Source organism: Ochotona princeps, chromosome 2 (assembly GCF_030435755.1).
Source record: "Ochotona princeps isolate mOchPri1 chromosome 2, mOchPri1.hap1, whole genome shotgun sequence".
In the NCBI taxonomy this organism is placed as follows: domain Eukaryota; kingdom Metazoa; phylum Chordata; class Mammalia; order Lagomorpha; family Ochotonidae; genus Ochotona; species Ochotona princeps.
The window spans coordinates 102,630,676-102,644,592 of record NC_080833.1 but is presented as its reverse complement, the minus strand read 5'-3'; the positions used below and the strand labels follow the sequence as shown (position 1 = coordinate 102,644,592).

The following is a 13,917-nucleotide window of genomic DNA, read 5'->3' as shown; positions in this document are numbered from 1 at the left end:
CGGCTCGTTGCGGCTCACTTGGGGAGTGAAACATCGGATGGAAGATCTTCCTCTCTGTCTCTCCTCCTCTCTGTATATCTGGCTATAATAAAATGAATACATCTTTAAAAAACAAAGAAACAAAAAAAACAAACAAAATTTCTTCAAATTGGAAGTGTGCCCATTGAGGGAACAGACTTGAGTGTAATACCCATAAATATTTTTGAGTCACAGAAAAATCAGTGCATAATCCACTCACTGCACAGGTAAAGGTCCTATTTGCTCATTAAGAGTTCTAATCGGGCCCAGTGGCGTGGCCTAGCGGCTAAAGTCCTCGCCTTGAACGCGCCAGGGATCCCATATGGGCGCCGGTACTAATCCAGGCAGCTCCACTTCCCATCCAGCTCCCTGCTTGTGGCCTGGGAAGGCAGTTGAGGACGGCCCAATGCATTGGGACCCTGCGCCCGTGTGGGAGACCCGGAAGAGGTTCCTGGTTCCCGGCTTCGGATCAGCGCGCACTGGCCCGTTGTGGCTCACTTGGGGAGTGAATCATCGGACGGAAGATCTTCCTCTCTGTCTCTCCTCCTCTCTGTATATCTGACTTTGTAATAAAATGAATAAATCTTTTTTTTAAAAAAAAAAAGAGTTCTAATCACTCATCTACTTCTAATTAAAGAAAAGCGAATGCAACAGAAAGGCCCATCATTAATAAAGCCAACAAGTTCAACATTAAACAACACTACTACCACCAACTGTCCTATCCATTTAGCACCTACTAACCTATTTAAGCCTCAGTACAACTCCAACAATTACACACTGCTATTATCCTCAGCTTATAAATAATGAAATTGAGACACAGTGTTAGAAACTTGCCCAAGGGCAAAAGGTTAGTAAATTTAAAGCCAGACTTGTAAGGCTGTCACACTTGGAGTTATTAACTTCTCCACCCCCACACCAAATGCTGACAACTCCCCTCTCAAAGTGAAGTCTTTCTGAATTCAACCTAAAATAGTCCCATGGACAGCCATGAGAGCTGGGCTACTGCTCCTAAGAGCAACACTAAAGAGCCAGCTCACTGCTGTGGCCACTCTGGCTTAAAGACAAAGCCTAGGAATCCAAATTAACTCAGAAGGGCAAGGGTACCGAAAGACTGGTCTACTAGCATCCATCCATTTCTTATGTACTCAGAAGATGGAAAAACATTCCTAACAGGTTGGCTATCTTAAAAAGATAGTTTTAAAATTAATTAATGATAGTGACATCCTTCATTTGCTGGTTCACTTCCCAAAACTGAACCAGCACACAACAACCTAGTCTCTATCCACACCTCCCACTTGAGTGGCAAGGAACCAAGTACTTAGGCCATCTTCTGGTGCCTTCCCAGGTACATTAGCAGGGAACTGGATCAGAAACAGAGCAGCCAGGATGCCAACCTACACAACATAGAATGACAGTGTTGCAGGTGGCAGCTCAAGCCGCTGTACCACAACACTGGCCCCAAAAAACTGATGCCACAAGTTTGAATCTCAGCTCTGGTCTGCGATTTATTATCTAGGGGTAAGGAAGGGCATACAACTGTGTAATGTCCCCTCTGAAGCTCAGTTTCCACCAAAGTTCTGGGAGGAAAATGCTATCTTCATCTCTAAATGGAAAAAGTGAGGCAGGGAGGTGTTAAGCAATACGGGGAAGGCCAACAGTTCCAAAAGGAAAGTGGAGACAAGGACTGGGCCAAAACAAATTCATATTAGGAAAAAAAGCAAGAAAGTTCTAGTAAACCTTAAAGGAAAATGACAACAACAAATGTCCATCAACTTATGTCTTCAATCAATAGCTTCTCATGCTGGTTATGGCCCAATCATTCCCTTACTTTCAACAAACAGTGTTAGATTTCAGCGGGAAAAAGTTCATGATCAAATCTCTACCCACTTGCAAATTATGTAGAGGGGGTACAGAAAAAAGCTCAGTGACTATAAACAGCAATCTCAGAGTAACTGTCATTTTCTTAATTTCTAGTTGAAAAAAATTTTTTTTAAAGAAAGAAAAGGCTTGCAATCCTTCAGAAAACTTTCCTTCTTTGGTTGGTCAGAAATGTCCTCATTCCCCAGGTCTCCTCATGCTAAATATGGTAGCGGCTGGCAAAGAACCAGCCCAGTAAATTCCAATGATACTTAAGAAAGCATTCATATTGCCTGAAATTACTCTCAACCAAACACTGAAAACCTACAGGGCCTCAGCGTAGAGTTCAGCTGGAATACTGAATTTCAGAAGCAGTGGGGCGCCTTAGGAACACACAGGCTTGGAAAAAAAAGCAATCTAGTTTTCTTTATTGCAACATTCTTCAGCAATAACATTGCTCTCCTACCCACTGTGCACACAGCACTGCCCTGGAGCCGTGGGAGGCTGGAGAGAAATGGAAGAAACAGGTGTTGTCCGTGGGGTGCCAAAACAACAGGTTGCTTCAGTCAGCTCTCTGTCCCACAACTAATCAATTTGGCTAGGGGTGGGAGTCTTAGTCATCCTGTTGTCTGACCAAACTGCCTGGGTAAAGCACTGTTCAGGCCAATCCATCAGGTCCCAGAATCAGAACAAGCAGAGCACGGTGCACATGGCGTCAGCCCCATCTTTCAGAGCAACGGCATGCTTCAGAGTTTAGATCTCCAGGAAGACCCAGCAGCTGCCGATGAGCACTCATCCCCCACCACAGTACACATCTGGCCCCAGAAGACTGTTTTCCTCCAATGTCATTTTTACTAAGTGTTCAATTAAATGTGTACTTCCTGGGTATATATAATTGACAGCCTGTTAATCTATGATACAGATAAGTATTTTAAAGTAACTGCAGAATATTCCAGTTATCACGTAAACAAAAAAAAAAAGACCAAGCTAACTAGAAATCAGAAGCTGAAAAAAATAATAATCTATTAATAAGTTTTAAATATCAAGATTGGTATCAGATATTATAGGTTGCAAACTACTACAGTATGTACAGTGAGACGTTTAAGAAAATGAACTAAGACTCTTAACTTTGAAGAGATTTTCAGATCAGCAACCAAACAACTGAACATCTTAATGGGGAAAATACACAAGTTGCCAAAATAAATAAAAACAAAAGGCAATCCAAAAGGAAACTGACCATACAAGTAAACATTCAATATTACTGCAACCAAAGAGGTCACTTAAAATGAGGTGCCATTTGGTAAACTTTAAAAAGGAAAAACACTAACATTCACGATGATTGAAAACACTGACAGTGTCTTATTTCACTGATGAAAACACAACTTAGTCAAGCCACATGAAACGGAATTTAGCAGTGTGTATCAAAACCACAAGAAGGTCCATACTCTTTGACAACATAACTTGACTTTTGGAAATACAGATTCTTACCCAAGTTTACATAGAACAATGTTCAGGCACAGTAGTATTTATAATTGTAAAAACTGGAAACCAAGCTATTTGTTTAAATGAAAGATGATGGGACTTTCAGAACAGTGTGCAACCTTTAAAATCATATCCTTAAAGGGTAACCATACATGAGGGAAACATTCACTTTAATTTAGTGAAGAATAGACAACTGGGGTGTGCACTGTGGTATAACAGGTTAAGCCTCTACCTGCGGCCCCAGCATCCCATACAGGTGTTGGTTTCAGTCCTGGCTGCTCTACTTCTGATCCAGATCCCCGATAACATGCCTGGGAGAGATGACCCGAGTCCTTAGACCTCTGTATCTACACCAGAGATGTGGGAGAAGCACCCGGTTCTTGGCTTCAGATTGGCTCAGCTCTAGTCGTTGAGACTGGTTATGGAGTGAACCAGCAGATGGAAGCATTCTCTCTCTCACTCGCTCTCTCTTTCTCTTTCTCACTCTCTCTACATCTGCCTTTCAAAAAAAATTCTTTTAAAAATAAAATCAGATAAAAATCATATAAAACATGCTAGATATCTCACACTAATTAATTACATCGAAATATTAACCACTGATATGAGTTAGGGACAGAGGATTATTGCAAATTTTAATTTTCTACTTTCAAGGCTTGTAAACGTATTCTCTTTAGTGTAATAAATTCTCTTCTAAAAACTCAGCTTATTTGGAAAAATGCTAAGGGAGGAAATGTCTTCCAGTATGAAAGTGACAGTGTGAATAAAGAGCTAAAACAACAGTTTCAAAACACCATAAATCTATTAATAAATTAACCATTCAATGTATAAAAAAATACTTGAAAATATGAAAAGTATTTACACTGCTAATGAAAAGAACAGATAGTTGTATATCATACATCAACAACTAAAACTGTTAGAGTAGAAAAAGGACCAGAGATGTGTATCAAAATAGTAACATTAGAAAAACTATGGATATTTTTCTTACACTTTCCTAGATTTTTCAAACACCCTAAAACTACCTTTAAATAACTACTTTTTTAATTACCCCTCCCTACAAAAAGATCTTGTAAAAGTGCCAGAGAAAATAAACAAAGTATAAATACGAGTTATTATGTGTAAACATGAGGAATAATTCTGTTGCTATGTAAACTTACCTTAAACTGTAACAATGTTTGTTTTCAGTTACAACAATCTGCCTTAAATCTCTGAGAAATTATATGTCTCAAGTGCCACTGTATGTTGATACTTACTTTAGTGACACAATGCCAAACACTTCCATGATTCACAGGATATGGTCTTTTCCTAACAACTCCTCATAAGGATGAGAAAGTGCTTTGATTGTTGTTACAAAGTAAATGACCTTGATGTTTCCAGTTAAAGAAGATCTAGCAGATAGTCATGTTCCCAGCAGAGAAAAACATAAAGAAAAGGTAATAATCCAAATACATGCATCCTCTAACTTCAGGAAACCTTGATACTTTCTAAACAGTGTGTGAAAGTAGAGAATTAAAAAATACCTGCAGCTTACACACTTCACAAATCATCAGCACTATCTGGTTTTGTGGCTATTCATATTTAGGAACTCAACAGACAGTGACAGTATTTAATAATTCTTGTTTGAATGGTGAGTAGACAGGCCAACATAGCAACCTTTCCCTACTAGAGATCAATTTCAACACATGCCAGCACAGAAGTGTTTGTGACATGGAACTGATGTTACAACACATCCAGCACTGCTAGCATCCCACATGGCTGCCCCTGAGTCCCGGCTGCTCCACTCCAATCCAGCTTCTGCTAACAGACCATGGACCGAGTATTTCGGTCCCTGTCACCCACGTGAGGGACCCAGAAGAAGTTCCTAGCTCCCAACTTCTGCCTGGTCTAGTCCTGCTATTGCAGCCCTTTGGGGAGTGACCCAAAGGATGAAAATCTCTTTCTCTCCAACACACTACCTTTCAAATAAATAAATCTTTAAGTTAAAAAAAAAAAAAAAGAAAAGAAAAACAACAAAGAAAGCAAGCCTTCCAAACCCCTCCAAAAAAAAAAAAAAAAGGACACAAGAATAAAAAGAAATGAAAAAGCAAACAACAATTTAAAAATGCACCTGCCTCTGAACAAGGTAGTATACTTTAGAATGAAACCACAGGTTCTTGTACAACACCTTACTCAGCAGGCAGGACTATACTTTAAAGGGATGCTATTTGTTAAATAGACAACATATTATTAAGGAGACAATATCTGACTCCAATCAAAATATTATCATCATGTTTTCCTTACCTCACAAAACATACACTCTCTTCACATGAATAAACATATGTTAGGGTGGGAAAACTACTCTTCCCCCAGAAACAGGTTGTGCAACACCCAGAGATCCAATCTGTCTTTGTGTAGCGATGAGCCCATCTTGGCATGGTGCTGGCCTAATGCAGTCAAAGAACCCAGGGTTGCCACCCAGCTGCCAGTACCCGGCAAAAGTGACTAATCTGGAGACCAGAAACTGCCCACAGCAGGTATCCACGGAAAGGTGCTTCCGTCTGAAAGACACCCAAGCCCCTAATCACCTGGCCTTCAGTTTAAGATGGGCGAGGACCAGTGAAATGACCCCCTAAGAGCTTGCTGAATCACATTTAATGAAGTACAAGCTCTTCGAAGCTGGGAGAACAGGGTTTTGCCAAGACAAGTACAAAAGGGTGAGAGAGATGTTCGTATGATTAATCAATGCCACCTGTGGCAGCAACTCTGGGTGTGTCCACCTCACAGTGCAGTCCTTGCCTGGCTGGGATGACAAGTTCCTTCAGCTACTGTCACTGTAAACTGGATCTTCCAAAGAAGGCCTTCCTATCCCAGCTTGTCCAAGATCAGGTTTGTCACATGGGACTGGGAAAATAGCTCTGTCTCTTGCCACAAACCCACTAATAGACATAATAGACACCACAACGTGTGCCAAATGTATATTTACACCCCCCACAGCACAAAAGGGTCTTTGTCTTTTCAAGTTTTGATCCTTGTAAATTATAGCAAAGAAAGAAGAGGGCAGGCAGCTCACCACAGCACAGAAGCCCAACAAGGGTAAGCTGGGGGTCGCTGCTCCCTGGTGGTCTCAGGCTCTGCCCTGGTGTTGACTCCACCAGGCCATATGGCTCTTATTCACCTTGAATGCAGGAAACTCTTTTCAGGGGATATAGAAAAATGACAACATGATGGTACACCATATTCCAAATTACATGCTCATCAGTCTTGTCTCCCTGACGATCTCAACTCCTGGGGCAAAGACCCTGTCTTCTACTTGGACAATGATTCCCACACTGCCAGGAGAGCAGAACATCCTGTACTTCTCCCCACACAAAGCCAAGGGAAACACAAAAACTCCTAGTGAAAACACAGCCCAATCTTCCCCAAGCCACCACGGAGTGTTTGCAGAGCCACAAAGATAACCAACCTGAGTTGGTGGCTAAGGAACCCATCAGAAATTTCTGTAGAAACTTCTGTGTTTGTATGTAGCTTAATACAATAATCACTTTGTTTTACTCATCCAAAGCTGTGGCTCTTGTAATCCTTCCCTCAGGGGCTTTACTCTTCCTTGTAAAGCCAAAAAAATCATTTTCTGCCACACAGCTCATGTTCCCTTCAAAAAGAAGAGGAGGGAAAAGACTCCAGACCTAAAGCCAACCTCCTGGCACTGCCAGTGAGCACAAGCTTTCAGACCCACCTTGGGTCAGGGACAGCAACTTCAGTGTCCCAGTCCAAGTGGTACCCCTGGCCCCTCCTGACAGACGGCCCTGTGTTGCTCAAGAGGCCCTCGAGGCTGTCTTTCCCCTTTCCCCCTTCTTCCTTTGATGCAGCAGCCCTGGCACCCCAACAGCTGGGCTGCCTGACACAGGTGATCACCACACACTAACACCTCTCAAGGAAATTCCTGCCCCCAGATACATGCCCATGGGTTAGCAAAACAGACCTCCTCAACAGAGGCACCATTCTTCAGGCTGAGGATAGAACTAACCAGGTCCAACCCTGCTCAGCTTCTGAGATCAGGCGAGATCAGGCACGCTCAGGGTGGTATGGCCATAGACTAAGGACAAAAGTTTACACTGCACACCTGAAAGCCTGGGGACCGCCAAGGCATCTTGGCTTCTCAGGCAGCATTCACACCCAACAAAGCAGCAGTCCAAAGACATAGGATACCTGGCAGGTTATTATTTCTGAAGACCCTGAAAAGAAAAACTCTTTATTAGCCTTACAGGGAAACCAGACTAGGCTGAGCATTCCAGTGAGCAGGCTTTCAAGGGGAGGCAGGGAAGGGAATGGCCAAAGAATCCAGAAAAAGTTGCCTATCTCTAGCACTATCACGGAGCAAACAAAATGTTTAACTGTCCCAGATTTACTCTGCAGTGATTCCAAAACTTCCCTAAACACAATCACCTGGCTATTTCTTAAACATACCAACTCCCAAACATCATTCCAGGGTGACTGCATCAGAGACTCCAGGAGAACTCACCAGGTGTCTTGCCCTAGGAGTGGTCAGGGAACACTGCTCAACTAATCCCTCCCACAGCAGCGCAGCCAAGCAGGGAGAGAGGAGAGAAAGCCAGCATCCCAGCTCAAATCATCCTCTTGCTCCTCACCAGATATCACTCCTTTCAGAGACGGAAAGGGAGCTGTCACTTCCTAAAGAACAACGTAACTACCCCTGACATCCACAGGGGCTCGGGACTCTGCAGAACAAATCCCTGAGAGGAAACCCGCTGATCCAAGTCACCAAGAGGCAGACAGCAGTGAGAGTCACAGCTGGCCCAAGATGGATCCCACCGCCTCTGGAGGCAGGGGGCTGAACCCCCAACAGCAAGGGCCAGGATCAGATCCAGCTTGGGATGGATAAAAGGAGTCTCTGTCAACACCCAAATCAACAATGAGGAAAATTTCAGCCAGCCCTTAATTAATAAAAAGGGACAGCATAAAAGTAGGTGGAGTCAGCTTTCAACTGATCCTATCTCTTCAAAGGAGAAAGGCGCATAACAGACACACCCCTTACTTACCATAAACCTCTCCTACGGGGTGGCAGAGCAGGAGTCACAGGTGCCGTGACCAAGACCTGCTGTTCAGGTGACTCTGCACTTGGGGCATTTACCAGGCAAGTGCTGCGGCACACAGCAGGGAGGAAAGTGGCACAGATCCTGCCCTCAATGAGGAACAGCCTCCTTCAGAGACAGCTCATTCTCACAAGGACTTACCTTGGTGGGAATATATATATATAGATATATATAGATATTTCTACTCAATGTACACATCCCCTTACTTAGCCGAGTAAAAGTTTACAATGCTCAGCTTAAAACAAAAATCTAAACATGTATAAACTTAGTTAATGCTAATGTTTAAAATATTATTTTAAATGATTAGTCTCTAGAATAACAAAGTTGCAGTGAAGTATGGCTAGCAGCTCTGAACAAAACAATAGAAATTGCTGGCCTAGTAATACAGTAATACAGGAAGCAGTAGAAGTACACTTGAGTGGGAGGCAGGGGGTGGATGCCAGGCCTTTGAAGCTAGATTCCAAAGTCAAAGTGACCTTTATAAATTGCAGAAGTGATCAGAAAAAGAAAGGAAGGAAGAAAGAAACCACACACACACGGAAATGCAAACTGGCAAGTTTAAATACCTGGGGGAAGGAAAAATTTGTTTTTTTCCCCAAATGTAAGATAAAGCACTGACTCTTGCAAATACTAAAATGTCCATGAGGAACCTAGAAGGCCAGAATAAGAAAATGACTAAAAGTAATTGCTCAACTGAGTACATATAGCTTGAGTACCTATGAGATGCCAAGGCATCAGTCCAGGTACAGGGCAGGGGTGTGGGTGTCACAGTAAACATCATAATGAAAAGACACAACTCTTTTTCTTAAGCAAACATTACCCATAAGCATCTGCGGATGTCTGCAGTGTTTCTGTGTGCATAAGCTCCTCTGTACGCAAGCTGGCAGCAGTGTGGAGAGGGGACAGGGCACTGGACTGAGGGCCAGAAGAGAATGCTTATCACAACCCTCCAACTGGCTCTGCAACCACAGACGATGCATATAAGGAAACTGAGGACCAAAACACTCCCCTCCTACAAGGTCACAACCCCAGTAACAACACACCTGGAGGAGCAGTCTGGTCTTTGCTTTCCTAGCTCAGCAATCTTTCCCAATACCACACACACTGTACACAGATGAGGAAGAAAAAGAAACCTAGGCTTTCAAGTCATTTGCAGAGAAAGGGAAAAAGACAGGAAAAGGAGAATTAAGAAACAGCAGGCCATCAAGTTCAAGTTGAGGCATCCACACAGAGGTACAAAGACAGGAAACTCCTACACATAGAGCACGAATACAATATGATCATAAGGATGCAAAAATTTTTATAGCCTCGGTCAAATCATGCTCCTACTTACTGTTAAAACAATGTGAATACATACAGTCCAAAACAAAAATTCATGCAAATGATACTTGAGACAAAAGAGAAGTCGAGGAAGGGGTGGGGGTGCTTTATACCATCATCCAAGCGTATGAAGCTCTTCTACCCACACAGAGGCCATACACTGGGCTGAGAAACAGTAAGTGACATTACAGTCTATAACTTTTATATTGGTGGTATAAAAATTCCTGGAGGGTCAGAAGGGCTAAATACTAGAGTGGCTGGCCAGGATTAGGTTCGCTTTGGAAATTATCAAAATTGGGCCCAATGCAATAGCATAGTGGTTAAGGTGCTCACCTTGAATGCGACGGGATCCCACATGGGCACTGGTTCTAATCCCAGCAGCCCCACTTCCCATCCAGCTCCCTGCCTGTGGCCTGGGAAAGCAGTCAAGGACGGCCCAAAGCCTTGGGATCCTGCACCTGTGTGGGAGACCCAGAAGAAGCTCCTGGCTCCTGGCTTCGGATCGGCTCAGCTCCAGCCCTTGCGGCTGCTTGGGAAGTGAACCACTGGAGGGACGATCTTCCTCTCTGTCTCTTCTCTCTGTAAATCTGCCTTTCTAATAGAGATAAATAAATCTTTCTTTTAAAAAAAGAAAATTATCAAATTATTATCAAAATTTAGAAGGAAAGACCTCATCATGCAGACATCTGAAAGCATAAAAATGGGCTAACTCACTGGACTCCAACCAGATTCCTATGGGAGAACCACCCATAAGCACTGGAAAACTACAGCCCCTCAGGCCCACTGCAGCACAACTAAGTCCCCAGTAGTTGTCTGAGAAACCCCAGTGAGTCTGAGAAACACTCAAAGCTGATTCAGGGGCAGCCAGGACCTGCCACGGGGAGCAGGTGGGGAGGACGGTCACCTGGAATGGCATCAGAGAATGGGAACTAGATCAATGCAAATCTTGTGGGCAAAATAGAATTTCTGTGGGTGTGATATTTTTAAAACTCTATTGTAAGGCTGCTCTGAAGCACCCAAGCATATCCCACTAAATCTAAACATTCTTTAAAGATCCAGAAGTCAGCAGCTGCAATCCATGAACCAGAAGTTGTACTCCACGCTGGTAAGAAGCCTATAGAACAGGCAGCAGAGTGTGAATGGGCCAGAGAGATGCCAAAGAGATAACAATTTAGAAATCAAAACACAGGGAGAAAGACGAGAGACCACAAATCATCACTTTCTTGCCTCTACCTCTGTGCCCCAGCCCCCAAAGGCAGTAATGAGGGATACAGAAAGGAGTGAAAGTAGAAGGGAAAACTGCAAATTCCATCTTCATGTGAGAGGAAAAAAGAATGAAGCTGAGACATTATCTAACAGGCAGTGAAAACCAGGCAGTCACTTCCCATTGCAAAGCAAAGGAAAACAAGGAGCAAGGGTGGTCCTGGATGGCTGTTTAGACAATGAGACAGATGGGCTGACAGCTCCTTGCCCTAGGAACTCAGTGATGTCTAAATTAACAACTGGCCACAAGCCAGACACAGAAGTGCTCGAAAGTTTGGAAGGGTGTGTTATAATTGGTACCTTGGCAAAACACAACAATAGATTAGCAGGATTCAAAAAGCCTTCATTGCTAGACTCCTTTGAGCTTGAAGATTTGTACCAAGAAATAGATTTTTTAATCTCCTCTTTTGCAGTGGTTGCAGCTAAAGGACACCTGTCTAAAAACCAGGATAGCTAAGTCCCATCCTTTGGGCCAACATGAGGACCACTGAGGCTAAACTCCCTAAGTTAGCTGGCTACAGCAGCACCCCACTGGGCAGCGTGAACACAGCTCTCTACTCTGAGGGCCTCGCATGAGAGGCCCTGTGTCCAGCAAGCCTTACTCTGACTCTCTCATTCCTTTAGCTGTACTTCACAGGGAACTACACTATACGCCCAGAGGAGGAAGGTGGTTGCTGAAACAAGGCAAGGACAGACAAGGACTGTAACCCTCTCCCTGCCAGGGTTACACTGTCTCAATCCTAAACACACTCCTACACTAAAGCTTTCACTCTAAGAAAAAGGGAGGGAAAAAAAAGTCACCATCTGCTTTTCATTCGATGGCTCAGAAACAAGCTTTGCTTCACTGCCACACAGCCTGCTGGGACTCTTGGGGACCTAGCCGTGTATGAAATTTGAACTTTCCAAGAAGTATCCGGTTGGTGCTGAACAACCCAGTACTGTTTTCTTTCAGGTGATAACTAACCTTGTTCTCTTTTAAAACAGCTGTGATTGGCAAGCCAACTGCCTGTTAACAATGAACAAAGATCATATTTTTCTGCAGCTCATCATTTTCTTAACCCTTTATTTAAGGAGAGGCCGTTCACGAACTAATTTTTCCCCCTTCTGGTAAAGGTGAAATACTGCTTCAGATCAGGCTCGGGAAAAGGGCCCCCTTTTAGTTCAACAGATGTGCACGACCCACCACCGGGTTCAGAAAGAATCAAACAGCCCCTGGGTGGCCTGTGAGGGCCTTCTCGAACACCTTTTAAGTGCCCTGACCTTAATATATACCTTCTTTCAACTAATCCTATTAGTTCGGTGATTTCGTTCCCATTTCATTGGTGAAGATACCGAGCAGAGGTGGATTCGAATTCCAAAGCACACCCCCCCCCCCCATTAGTCTGAAGACACTGAGAGCCTGGAAGCTGTGGGGGGGGGGGGGGGGACATGGTATCAGTCCATGATTTCCTCTTCGTACTCCCAACTGAGTTAGGAAAGACTGACGCAAACACGCAACCCTAAGGAAGCCAAAAGCTCAGGCATCCAGGTCTCCTCCTGCGCCCCTGCCCCACCCCCAACAGTGCCCGAGAGCAGCGTAGCCGCAGCCAGGCTGGAGGAGCTGGCGGCCGTCACGCCACATTCCTGGGTCCGGACACTGAGCGCGGCCGGCAGCACCAGGGCTGCGCGCCTGATCGAGTGCAGCCACACCGGGGCTCCGAGCCACGGGCCGACACAGCGGCGCGCTCAGCGCCGGGGAACCGACCCGGTGTCAAAACGCAGGAGCGCGGCCAAGCCCCGTCCCCAACCGAAACGAGCTCCTGGTCCTGCACTGCGCGCCACGCTGCGCAGAGCCCGCACGGCTATGCAGCCGAAGTCGCGGGGCTCCGAGGCCTGCCCCCTCCCTTCTGCCCGCCCGCGCCACAGACTGGCATTCCTGCGCTCGGCGCGTCCTCGGCCCCGCGCAGCCCGCCCTCGGCTCTCCCCGCGCCCGGGGGTGGGGGGGCTAGGGGGACGCGGAACCTGGAAGGCGAAACACCGCCCCACGTCCCCATCGCAGGCGCTCCGGGGAGGCAGTGGCTGGACCTTAGCTGCCCCGGACCCCCTTCCAGCCGAGCGGGCGCGTTGGGGGGCGGCGGCCGCACGGGGGAGGGGCCCGGGGCGAGAGTGGCCCCCCGAAGATGCCCAAACCCTCGGCACCGACGCGAGCCCGCAAGGCGCCGTCGGCGCGGCCGCCCAGGAGGAGGGGGGACCTGCGAGGCTCAGCCCGGTCGGTACTCACCGCGCGCGGGGGCCGCGCGGCACAGCCAGAGCGCCAGGAGCGCCCAGAGCGCGGCGTGGCGCGGGCCGGGCATCTTCTCGCTCGCCGCCTCCGCCGCCGTGGCCGCCGGGGCAGCTCCACATGGAGAGGTGGGGGGGTCCCGACGGAGGAGCCCCGCTTCCTCCTCTCTCCACCCCCTTCTCCTCTCTGGCGCTCCGCCCCCGCCTCCCCTTCGCAGCTCCGCTTCCAACGCCTCGACTCGTGCAGCCCGGCCGCCGCCCCAGCCGCCCCAGCCGCCGCCCGAAGTTAGGCTGAAACTTTGTGGAGCGTGCGGCGAGGCCGCCTCGTGTGTCCTTCCGCCTGGGCGCGGAGCCCCGCCCCCCTGTCCCCGGCCGCCGCCTCGGGCACACGGGGGGTTCCCGCAGGAAGAAGCGCCGGCTGCGCCCCGCGCGGAGGGATCTTACTACGAGGCGGCGGCACCCCCGGCCCAGCCGCAGCTGCAGCCCCGCGCCGCCGCTCCTTGGCCGGGCCGCGCCGGGGCTCCGACGCCTTAACTCCTTCGGCGCTAGGGCGCCTCGCCCTAAGAGGGTTTAGGCGTTAGGGTTGCAAAACTCCCGTCAGCGAGGTCTGCCCGGATCCTGCACTTGCAGG

General features: G+C 46.7%; 1 protein-coding gene across 2 annotated transcripts in view; it reads right to left on the bottom strand.

Annotated features, from left to right (window-relative positions):
- Positions 1-13,656, bottom strand: part of NOTCH2 (notch receptor 2) — a 157,358-nt gene extending 143,702 nt beyond the window's left edge. For both annotated transcript variants that reach the window (XM_058660137.1, XM_058660138.1), the window contains exon 1: positions 13,288-13,656. In XM_058660137.1, the coding sequence (XP_058516120.1) occupies positions 13,288-13,360 (73 nt within the window). In that variant the 5' untranslated portion in view covers positions 13,361-13,656. The remainder of the gene's footprint in view (positions 1-13,287) is intronic.
- Between the last annotated feature and the right edge of the window lie 261 nt (positions 13,657-13,917).